General features: G+C 41.8%; 1 protein-coding gene across 4 annotated transcripts in view; it reads right to left on the bottom strand.

Annotated features, from left to right (window-relative positions):
- Cdc27 (cell division cycle 27) overlaps positions 1 to 12,522 on the bottom strand; it is a 56,088-nt gene extending 43,566 nt beyond the window's left edge. For 3 of the 4 annotated variants that reach the window (XM_041635777.1, XM_041635778.1, XM_041635780.1), the window contains exon 1: positions 12,365 to 12,522. In XM_041635777.1, the coding sequence (XP_041491711.1) occupies positions 12,365 to 12,391 (27 nt within the window). In that variant the 5' untranslated portion in view covers positions 12,392 to 12,522. The remainder of the gene's footprint in view (positions 1 to 12,364) is intronic. The other variant, XM_041635779.1, reaches the window with a different exon arrangement.
- Positions 12,523 to 12,767: the final 245 nt, after the last annotated feature.

Genomic DNA, 12,767 nt, shown 5'->3' with positions numbered 1-12,767 from the left:
CAAGACAGGGTTTCTCTGTAGCTTTGGTGCCTGTCCTGGATCTTGTTCTTGTAGACCAGGCTGGTCTCCAACTCACAGAGATCCGCCTGCCTCTGCCTCTGTGCTGGGAAAGGCATGTGCCACCACCACCTGGCTGACTTTCACTTATATACACTCTTTTGAAAACCTTGTGAAAACTACAGAGCTTCCCAGATAAAGGCATATATAATAAAACTTGCACGTTTCGAAAACCTGGTGTATATCTGAGGTTTGCTATAATTTAAATATATACTGAAAGCTGCATACATTCTGAGACTCATAAATACTCTCATCCTATAAGAAACATTGATATAGCTGACAGGAACCTAGTGTGTGTGTGTAATAGACTAATAGACTCTCAATAAATATTTGTAGAATTGATTTAAATGTTTTTAGATTTATGTATGTATGTATGTATGTATGTATGTGCAGGGGGTTTTACTTGCATGTATGTCTGTATACCACATGCATGCCTGGTACCCAAGGAGGTCAGAACAGGGTGCTGGATTCCTTCAACTGGAGTTTCGGATAGACCCGGTCTTCTGCAAGAACAAGTGCTCCTGTCCAGCCCTTTCTCTTTCGTATTTTGAAGACTACTATATTATTAGTGTCTTAAAAAAAAAATATCACACAGGCGCTAAGAACAGGAAGGAAATAGCTTTTAATCATACAAAGTCACAGGTGTTGGCTAAGTATACAAGTGAATGAGTGCTTCAATCAAGTTCATTCCAGATTAGAAAGGTTTTAATTGGCTGGTTAGTGAATGTAATCATAATTTGCAGAACCAATCCTAAAGAAAGAGATCTATGCCAGAGTACATGTCTTTGATTCCAGGAATTGGAAGGCAGAAAAATCTCTGTGGGGACTAGGCCAGCCAAGGCTAAAAAGACACTTATCTCAAAATAAAAACCTTAGTCCATAACAGAATTTTCTTTCCTTAATAATTTCCCCCTTAACTGGGCGACAATGACACGCACCTTTAATCCCAGCACTCAGGATGCAGAGGCAAGTGGATCTCTGTGAGTTCAAAGCCAGCCTGGTCTACATGAGCTAGTTCTAGGATAGGATCCAAAGCTACAGAGAAAAACAAAAACATTTCCCCTAAAATTTCCACATATTTTTTACTGAGCCAACCTATTAGTTCAAAGCATGAAAACAAAGAGAAAAATGAGCCTCCTAATAAGACGGGAGTTGTGCAGACCAGGCAACATTTATTTCCAGCTTGACACAGTAAGACAACAGTGACACAATGGATATAATATAATATAATATAATATAATATACACAAGCTATCTCATGCAATTTCTTATTTTCAAAAAGGCCTCTTCTTGGAATTTTATCTGATCTTACCACCAATTTTAATTGAAATCCATTATGAAGTGGGATGGATCTGCTTTTCAGCTATTGTTTAATTCCAGTGTCTGTCTCCTTCAGTAGCTACATGGCGTCTCTTTGACTCCGCCTACTCTCCATATCTGTTAAGATTTCTTACCTGGCTTTACTCTGCTAGGCCGAAACAGCTTTATTCACTAGCCAATAGAAGTAACACATATACAGAAGGACATCCTACATCAAGGATGACTAGAACTTTTGATCCTCCTGCATCCACCCTCCTAAGAGCAGGATTACAGACACGCATGCACTACCACTACTGGTTATACAGTGCTGGAATTGAACCAAGGACCTGTGGACACTAGGCAAGCATACTACCAACTCAAGTGACACCATCAGTCCTCAAAGTCCACTCTTGTGTGTTATATAAACAGAGGTCAAAGACTGACTCTCCACCTTAGTTTTTGATATAGGGTTTCTCAGAGCCTTGAGTGGCCCGACTGCACTAAACTGGCTGGCCAGCAAACCAGAGGGATCAATCATCTTATCTTTCTTTCCTATTGCTGGGATTACAGGTGTGTGCTGCCGCCTGACTTTTCACATGGATGACAGAAATTAAATTCAAGCTCTCAGGTTTGTGTGGGAAACACCTCACCAACAAAGCCATTTCCCCAATACCTTATAAAATTGATTACCTTTATGTGTATGATTGTTTTGCTTACATGTATATATGTCCACCATTTGTATGTCTAGTAACCAAGAGGTCAGAAGGGGGGGTACTAGAAACCCTGGAACTGGAAGTTATAGAATGTTGTGAGTCTGTAAGTGGTGGGTAATGAACCCCAATTCTCTGTAAAAGCAACAAAAGTGCTCTTAACTCCTAAGTCATCTCTCCAACCCTTCAAAATTCATCCCTCCACCCCGAGACAGGGTTTCTTTGTGTAACAGTTCTAGCTGTCCTGGAACTCATTCTGTAGACCATGCTGGTCTTGAACTCTACCTTCTGAGTGCTGGGATTAAATGCTGTCTATTTACTTGAAAAAAAAAATATATATATTTTTATGTGCACACAAACATGTGGTTTTTCCCCCCACTGTGCTTATGTGTGTCTCTTCATTTAAAGTATAAGACTCAAGGACTACAGATACAGTTTAGGAGTTAAGGACTGGAGTTAAAATTCCCAGCACCCACATCGAGGCTCACGGCCATTCGTAACTCCAGCTCTAGAGGCTATGACATTTCTGCTCCCCACAGGCACCTGTACTCATGTGATCACACAGTCTCCCAACTAAGAACTGACTATATAAAACAAAACCCCAGTGAAGTACGGGAATCCCTAGCACATATCTGGTGACCGTGCAAAACAATTTAGCTGCTGTCATTGTTATCGTTCTTCCCTCATCAAATGATTCTCCTTGGAAAGCTACACAAAGCTTACGAAATTAGTGTCAACAGAATAAAGTACATTCTTTCTAGATATTCAAATCAATTTTGTCTTAATCGTCTTTTAAAAGCAATTTTCAGCTCTACTGTCTAAAGTTAGAAAAATTCTGTACCATTCACTAAAAATTCAGTGCATTTCCATTCTTCAAACTTTTTGTAGCCATGTGGTAGCTTATGCTATAACCCAAGAACTTGGCAGAAGACAGGAAGATCAGGAATTCAAGACTAGCCAGGGCTACATAAGGGTCTGTCTCAAACTAACAAGAAACCCTGCAGAGCTGGAAAGATGTGTTAGCTGGTGAAGTGCTTGCCTGGTAAACACTGGGACTTGAGTCTGATGGGCACAGCGGTGTAGGCTTCTAATTCCAAGGCTGGACAGGAAGAAACTAAGAGATTCCAGGGACTCACGGACAATCAGTCAGCTTAGCCTACAATAGTGGTTGGTCCATACATACCTGGAAAACAGTCCAGGGCTCTCTGGTCTAGAGTATTGCATGTACCTTCACATCATTCAGCACTCTTATTCTGCTTACTGCTTTTGGAAACAGCATTCATCCACTAAACATAACAGACAGCGCACCTATCTTGATGGCCACATGATTCTGACTTTGCATAACAATATAAAGTTCAGCAGATAAAAGCACTAAGGCTAATGACCTAAGTTGGTCTCCAGATCCCATGATGGAAGGAGAGAACCAACTTCAGAAAATTGTTCTCTGACTCCCCATATGCATGCTCATGCACACTCAAACATACACACACAAATAAAAGATACCTAGCCAACTTAAAGTTCTTCATTTTGTTTATTAACTACAATATCTGCAATATTCAAATTTCTACTAGCAATAAGAGATTATGAATAAGCTTCTTCAAAAGGTTTGGTCACTCATCGGGTGATTTTGTTTCTTCTTCTTTTCTTCTTCTTCTTCTTTTAAATCGAGACAGGGTTTCTCTGTAGCTTTGGAACATATACTGGAACTTGCTCTGTAGATCAGGCTGGCCTCCAGATCCGCCTGTCTCTGCCTCCGGAGTGCTGGGATTAAAGGCGTGCGCCACCACCGCCTGATTGATTTTGTTTTCTTAAATCATACAGTTTGGAAACTTTTTTGTTTGTTTGTTTTTTGAGACAGGGTTTCTTTGTGTAGCTTTGGAGCCTGTCCTGGAACTCACTCTGTGAACTAGGCTGGCCTTGAATCCAGAGATCCTCCTGCCTCTGCCTCCTGGAGGCTAGGATTGAAGGCGTGCATGCACCATCACTGCCTGGCTGGAAGCTCAATCTTAAAAATCAAACATATGGGTTGGTAAGCATGAACTCCAGGGCAGGTGTTTAACATGCTATAGACTAGCCGGGCGGTCATGAGGCACACCTTTAATCCCAGCACTTATAAGGCAGAGACAGGAGGATCTCGGTAAATTCGAGGCCAGCCTGGTCTACAGAGCAAGTTCCAGGACAGCCAGGGCTATACAGAGAAACCCTGTCTTGAAAAACCAAAACCAAGCAAGCAACCAAAGATCAAGGGGGTGTGCGGGCAAATACTTTAATCCCAGTGCCCAACAAGCAGACGCAGGTGCATCCAGTAAGTTTGAAGTCAGTCTGATATATATAGTGAGACACTCCCTGTCAAAACAAATACACTCCCAAACTCATAAATCAGTAGAGTTAACAGCCCACAGAATAAGAGAAAATCTTTACCAGCCACAAGTCAGACGAGGGGCTAACATCTAGAATTTACAAAGAATTATAGAAATTAAATACCAGGGCTGGAGAAATGGCTCAGTGGTTAAGAGCACTGACTGCTCTTCTAGAGGACCGGGTTCAATTCCCAGCACCCACATGGCAGCTCACAACTGTCTGAAAATCCAGTTCCAGGGGATCTGACACCTTCACACCAATGCACATAAAATAAAGATAAATAAATCATAAAAAATTAAAAAAAAAGAAATTAAATACCATAAAACTACCCATTAACAAATGGACAAATGAACCGAAGAGGCAGTTTTCAAAAAGTCAGAATGGCTATCCATCACCACAAACCTTGACAACAAATGTCAGAGAGATATGGTGAGAAAGGAACCTTTATCCACTGTTGGTGAAGCCGCAAATTAACAGTCATTGTAGACTCAGCTATCTCACTCCTGGGAAATACCCAGAGAGCCCTATACCCTTTCCTCCACAGGGATATTTGCAGCCCAGTTTATTGTTGCTTTATTCAATATAAAAAAATTACTAGAACCAACCTGGTTGTCCATCAACGAATCAGATAATGAAAATTTGGTATACATAAAAGATGGAATACTATTCTACTCTAAAATTTTTTTTTTAAATTGCAGGAAAATGGATGGACCTAAGTATTATTCTAAACTATCACTATTTATTTACCTAACATTATTCTAAAGTATATAATACTGAGTTTACACAATCTCAGAAAAAATCTTTTCTAATCAATAATACATGTATGCACATAAACAAATGTTCATGTAGGTATAGCATTATATGAAGAAAAGAACAATAGGCAAAATGTAAGGAGATGAGGAAGGACTGAAGGTGGGCAATGAATACTAGTTATGAGAGGACAAAAAGCAAATTTTTTTTCTAATTTTGTAATGGAGTTTTTGGGTTTGGGGGTAAACAGTGCATAATATAAAATATATCTGATACTAAGATTAAAATATGTGATACACTTCAGATATTCTCCTTTGAGAACTTAAGAATTTTGGATTCTGTAGCAATCTACCAAAGAGTCACTCAGAAAACAACAGGACAGAAGAAATTAATTCTAACTCAACTTAGCAATTATTTCTTGAATGTTTATTACAATCTCATAGCCAAATTCAGGGAGATAAAAATGATTCCTCTGACATTGATGAGAACAAATCACTTCTGAGCCTTAATCACACGGGCTAAATAGAACCAGGAAAGCCGTGGGCGAATAATAAGATCTTGTCCCAAAATAAGAAATAAAAAAAAAAATAATGAAGATTTACCCAGAACATCAATCCTTTCTTAGCATCAACAAAGAGATGGGCCACCCCAAATCTGTGCTTAGGTATCGATGCCTGGGTGATAGATAGGCCACTCACTGAGGGAAAGGGATGTGGAATGGACTGTTCTCTAGCATTACAAATCAAGAGCTAATGATGAACCCAGAGCTAAACTCAGCACCCTGTCCAACAGATGGTGTAGGCCTCTCCTAAAACAGCACCCAGGGCACCATTTCTACAAATTAAAAGCCAGAGAAGTTGCTAAACAAAGTTAGGAAGCCAAACAGAGCAGCATTCTTTCCTTCCTTTCTAACAAAATGTTGTAGGAGACATTCCACTGAGGAAATTAACGATCTAGTCCTGGGTGTTTTCAGATAAAAGATGAACCAACAGCATAAAGCTGTAAATTCTTACTTGCTATGTATTCTTTGTGTACACTGTATGTACATGCATTCATGTGCTTGAGCATTGCCAGGTTGATGTCAGGTGTCTTCCTCATTTGTTCTTCACCTTTAAAAACGAATAACTTTTTTTAGCTGTACACTGTATACACATGTGCACATGTGTGCAGAGGCCAGAGGAAGACATCTGGTGTCCATCTCCATCCTGTTCTGCCTTGTCCTCTTGAGACAGGGTCCCTCTGATAAGCCTGGAACTTGTTGAGGCTGAGTTAGGTAGCTAAGCCATAGTCGACTTTCTCCATGTTTGCTAGCAATCCAATCTCAGGTCCTCGTGCTTGTGCAGCAATTCCTCTGCTGACTGAGGCCTCTCCTAGTCCTACCATCTATTCTGATAATATCAAACTGGGTTTTTTTTGGGGGGGAGGGGTCTTGTTTTTGAAGCTTGAGGATAACTTGTACTAAGTAGAGTTTAAGAAAAAAAATAGTACAGGTTAGGTGAAGATTCTCACGGCTACCACAAGGGGAGATGGAGAAAGGCTGTGTCTTCTACGTTAAGTATGGAATAGAAATAGACAACTTGGGCTGGAGAGATGGCTCAGAGGTTAAGAGCACTAACTGTTCTTCCAGAGGTCCTGAGTTCAATTCCCAGCAACCACATGGAGCCGCTCACAACTACCTGTTGGCTTACGTTCCATGTGATCCAAGGCTCTCTTCTGGCCTCCAAGGGCACCTGCAGGCATGTAGGGGCATGTGCATATATAAACACACAAATCCTAAGAAAAAGAAAAGCAGCTGGGTGGTGGTGGCACACACCTTTAATCCCAGCACTCAGGAGGCAGAGGTAGGCTGGTCTCTGTGAGTTCGAGGCTAGCCTGGTCTATAGAGCGAGTTCTAGGACAGGCTCTAAAGCTACAGAAAAATCTTGTCTTGAAAAACCAAAAAAAAGAGAGAGAGAGAGAGAGAGAGAGAGAGAAGAAAAAGCATTCCCAAGAATAAAAGTGGGCTAGTAAACTAAGGAAGAGACCCAAAAGTGAGGTTTTGTTGAAAAACAAAAGAAAAAAGGAGCCCCATTGCACAAACTTGCCTCTAAGTTGTTATGTAATAGAGAATGCCTTTGAACTCCTTATTTGCTTGCCTTTGTGTCTCAAATGCTAGGATTACAGGCTTACATTGTCACAACTTGCTGAAATAAAATTTTATTTGTATAGTTTAAGACAGGCTTTCACTATGTAACTTAGGCTAGCTTTAAATTCACGGTCCTGCATCCATTTTCCAAGTCCATGCACCACCACACCCAGCTCAAGTATCTTTTTTTTTTAAAAATATTTATTTATTTATTATGTATACAATATTCTGTGTGTATTCCTGAAGGCCAGAAGAGGGCGCCAGACCTCTTTACAGATGGTTGTGAGCCACCATGTGGTTGCTGGGAATCGAACTCAGGACCTCTGGAAGAGCAGGCAATGCTCTTAACCACTGAGCCATCTCTCCAGCCCCAGCTCAAGTATCTTAAATGTAAACTGTACTCAGATTTAAATGTGACTGCTATGAATTGTTTGGTCTTATATTTGACAAAAGAAAAACAAAGTTGTTTTAAGGCCAGAAAAACAACAAGAAAGAAAAGCTTTATAAAAAGTAAGGTATGAGAAAAGAAGGGAGAGGGAATGGGAGAAAGGGAAAAACCCTAACAAAAAAATGTCACAAATTACAGAATTTATCTCATACATTACTATCTAATTTCAGTAACTCTAGTTTTTACCTATCTGATAGGTTATTTTTTATGTTTCTGCTTTTGAGACAGGGTCTCATTTTGCCCAGGCTGGTCTCAAACTTACGACACAGCTGAGGCAAGCCTTGAATTCCTTGATCCTTTTTTGCCTCTATCTCCTAAGTGCCGGGATTGCAGGCACGTTGCCATCATACCCAGCTCTGTAAGATGGTTCTGTATCTAGGTGGTTTTCTGACCCCACATTAAGCCATGTCTGGTGGGGGGCATTTTTGGTCTCAAAATGGAGGAGGCATCTGGTAAATAAACAGAGATGCAGTAAAACACTCCTTAATACACATAGAACCCACTCCACTTTCTCCAAAATGTCAATCCTGCCAAAATTAAAAATCCTGGTCCACATTACCAAGTAGCGGGCCATCCTCCAGTCTATGTATCTAACTTGTCTTTTCCTCCTGGTCCCAACACAGCTCTATTAAAACTGTCTTGAAGGCAGGGGTAGTGGTACAAGTTCATAACCCCAGCACTCCAGAGGCAAAGAGAAGAGCATAGTAAGTTATAGGCCAGCCTGGGCTACAAAGAGGGTACAAAGTCAGTCCAAGATTCACTATTAATACACTAAATCTAAATCTTCCATCTTAAATGTGAAGTCTCCTGTAATCTGATTCTGGTTACTCAAACCCTTCTGTTTTCAGCTTCTATTCTAGTTAAGAATACAATATTTTACTGTTTCTCCCTAAATAACACTCTCATCCTTGGGCTTTTGCTTATGCCATTTCATGCCAAGAATATTCCTCCTCCTTTCCAATTTCTTAGGTTTCAAATTCTACTTGCTCAAAAGCAAGTATTTCCTTTTTTTTCCTGACCTACAAAGATATCTCTTTCCTGAATTCCTGTATTAGTATCTGTATAATCAAATGCATACTTAACATCCAATTTTTCCTGCTAATCATTCTCCATGTTCTCAGGACTAGAACCCTAAGATTAGGAATTATGTCTTTATAGTTGGTAGTTTCATAAGTTATCTCCAACTTCTTTTCTTCTAATCAGAATTCTTAAATGTCCTTTTGAATCCTCCCCCAATCCTAAGAGGCAGAAAAGCATATATATATTTTTTTATTTTTCTAAGGGATTAGTTTTAGCTTTGGGAAGTTTTGAATTGTGTTTTGTTTGAGAAAGGGTCTCATGATACAGCCCTGACTATGTAGACCAGGCTGGCCTTGAACTAACAGATTTACCTGCCTTGATCTCACAAGTTTCACAAATGGTGAGATCAAAGGCATGAGCCACAACATCCAGCTGGATTTTTCATTGTTAAAATAGTACCACCAAAATAAAATTAAGGCAATCATTTTTGATACCAACTCCAGGAAGCCCCAACCCCATGTTTCAACGGTTCCACTTCCCAGGTTATTTCCTGAATGTGTTTCTACTTCTACAACCCTTTACCTACTTTCCCATTCCACTACTACTTTAGATCCCTCTGACTCTAAAACTGCTGGCTTACTCCTGAGCACGGTACCTCTCACAGAGAGCCAAAGTAGGGTACTCTTTCAATCAATCTTAGATGACACTTGGGGAAATCTTACCCCAAGCCAAAAGTATTTCTTCATTATTTAATAAAACTCCAAAAGAATATGTATATAAATAGTACCCAAATTACTTTACTTTGTTTTTTTTTTTAAAAGATGGTCTTATGTAGCTCAGGCTGACCTTGAACTCAGCATCTTCCTGCTTCTAGTTGGAGTTTCAGAAGCAGGCTAACACGCAGGGTTTTTATATCCAGTTACTCTATTGCATATTAAAATCATTTTCAAAAGGCTTGTTGACAATTTTATCCGATACTTCTGTGAAGCTTCACTTACAGAAACAGTTGATATAGCTTTATCAATTGATACATCTATATAAAATGCCTCCCTCTTAAAGCAACAACAGAGTAGTGAAAAGGCTCAGAGGGTAAAGATGCTTGCCACCAAGACTGACACACACGTGCACTCACAAGAAGCAAATGTTAAACAAAACACCCTACCAACAAAAAACACCACCAATTTTATCAAGTGAACTTTTAACAAGCATCCAAATTAATACTTTGGTGAATGCCTTTAATCCCAGCCAGGCTATATAGTGAGACCTGCCACAAAAGAAAATTTTGCTTTGAAATAGGAAAGATTTTTTTTGGGGGGGGGGTAAGGACTCAAATACAAAATAATACTTTTTCTATGAGCATTAACTTGGGGAAGGGCTTATATTTAAGTCTATTTGGCACATTCTGCTCGGTAGTCCATGTAAAATCTGTAAAGGGGGGAAAAGTAGGAACAAACAGTTGAGCATTATTTGTGTCAACTTTGTCCTGTGACTAGATCACCAGGAGCAAAACAAAGAAAATGTTTTCAACACTATTTTTATCCCAATATATGGAATGAGTAATTTTTTTTTTTTTTTTTTGGTTTTTCGAGACAGGGTTTCTCTGTGGCTTTGGAGCCTGTCCTGGAACTCGCTCTGTAGACCAGGCTGGTCTCGAACTCACAGAGATCCGCCTGCCTCTGCCTCCCGAGTGCTGGGATTAAAGGCGTGCGCCACCATCGCCCGGCGGAATGAGTAATTTTTAAAACACTTATCTTAATATTGCTTCCCTTCATTCTTTGATACCAGGTCTTTCTCATCTTCAACAGCATTCCTGCTCGAAGTTAGCTCATTTTTCCCACTGTCTGAGACCCCCCTTTAACTACTCTTTTGTTGTTAGCTTGGGGTTTTGTTTGGCTTTTTAGACTGTGTCTCAGGCAGCCCATGTTGGCCTTGAACTTACTCAGTAGCTGAGGATAACCTTGAACTACTGACCTCCTGCCTCTGTATCTATAAATGAAAACCCAAATTCTCACCCCCTCACACCCTAAAACTTCTTACCATTATCCTACACTCTGATGAACAAAGTTATGGAGGAAAATAAAGGGACATAAGTGTACTATTGCTAGCAGGATTTTAAAGATGAACCGGAAACCTGCTGGATTCTGTCTCCCATAAACAATATAGTCTACTCTCGTACGCTTTAATATAAATTAAAATTAGTGATTTACACGCTTTCACTGCAACTATCATATCATACTTTAGAAGCCTTTTGGATCCAGAAAAGCAAAAGAATCAGCAAAACTACAGTATAAAATAAAAAAAACCTAATTATCCGAATTAATTGCATGTTAGGCCTCAAAAGGGTCATACAAGGGACTCTACACTAGGAAGAGAAATTTGGAAAGAAACACAGCTTTGGAAGAACTGATACAACGTACGACGGCACGTACAGTTGCGAAGATACAACCCAGAATTACATTAATTCAAATACTAATAGCTGTCACCATGTAAACGCAGGCGATGAGGCTAACCATGGAAAACAATTGCTGCGTTGGGAAGCTAAGGAAATGCCTTTCTGACGCATTAAAATATTTGCCATTTGTTGCCAGCCTTACCTCAGGCCATTCGCAGCCATTTCTAAAATCGGTTTGCTTTATAACTTCAAAATAAAGTTTATGGCTTAATGGCAATAATTTAATGGAGGCCAACTCTGGTCATGTCAAAGATCATACGGAGGAACAACAAATCTCCCAAACCTGGTCCATCACCAAGGGACAAAAGGTTTCAGATGTGGCAGCGGGGGAAATGACTTGGCAAGGCATCACACACTTTGACAACAGCAGCGTGTGCGTCAAAGCATACCTTGGTGTGGTTAAGGAATGGACGAAGAGTGAAATGGACGGGAAAGCAATTATCTCTAATTTCTTAAACGCCTTCTAAATATGCATGATAAAATGCCTCTCGATACCCAATGATAGGTCATGGAAAAACCCAGTCCTGCCCTGTCGCCCACTCCCCTGCTTGGTTGGGTGTTTGCACCGCAGCAGCGGGCCTAGGAGTTCCCTCCTCGGACCGTCATTGTCCGGTGGGAAATCCACTGAGCGAGAACGGTAACGTGGACAGGAAAGTCCGCCACCGAAACAAAAACTAGTATCAAAAATACGGATAATTTTACCTTCTTCCCTCGACCAGCTCACGTAAAAGAAAACACCAGGAAACTTGCCCCACCAATGTGAAATCCCACCAGCTCGGTTCTAAAGCGCTCCTGTGTCGGCCCCCGGGGCGCCGAGCACTCGGGGCGCCATCTCGGCCCCTAGTCTCCCACCGCTGGCAGGGCCCCCGACTACCAGGAGGGGAATGGCCGGACGCCAGGGCCGACGGAAACCGAGTGATTCCCGCCGAACCGCGCTCGCACAAGAGGCGAGAAGTAGTGCGAGACCGGGACAAACCTCGGCTGAGGCCGCGGGCCAGGCCTCGGCACTGACGAAAGACAGGTAGGGCTCGCCGAAAGGGAGGCGGGAGAAACCGGGCCTAGGCCGCAGCAGGCCGCGAAGTGGCTGTTCGCTGCCTGCGACCCAGGCACGGCGCCAGGCCTCGGAGCAGGCGCTAGCATTACCTGGACAGGTTCCTGCAGCACCGTCATCCTTGAGGCTCAGGCCCACTTTCTGCAGTGCCTCAGGCCCCCCCCGTAGCGGCTCCGGCCCGGCCAGCCCCGGCTCATTTAAACTCACCAGCGACCGTTACCGGGGGATGGGGGAGGCCGAGTGGCTGCCGAGTTCCTCCGAGCGCTACACGGAAATAGCCGAAGTGGAGAGTGCTAAACGAGGAAGAGACGGAAAACCCCGAGAGAGGTCGGAAATACCCGAGGTGCGTCGGCGGAGGCGGAGCCCGTGGCCGGAAATTGTCGAGTGCTACCGGAAATTGTTGGGTTGGATCCAATCGGAAGTTCCTCTTCTCAGCCACGCCTTCGCCCACACACGCCACGCCCAGTCGGCCACGCTAACTGGGCCACGCCCAAA

This window comes from Microtus oregoni, unplaced genomic scaffold (genome assembly GCF_018167655.1).
Source record: "Microtus oregoni isolate MIOR12 unplaced genomic scaffold, Mior012 000048F_ref0000485, whole genome shotgun sequence".
Classification (NCBI taxonomy): domain Eukaryota; kingdom Metazoa; phylum Chordata; class Mammalia; order Rodentia; family Cricetidae; genus Microtus; species Microtus oregoni.
The sequence above is the reverse complement of the archived record's forward strand: the minus strand, read 5'-3'. Positions and strand labels throughout refer to the sequence as shown.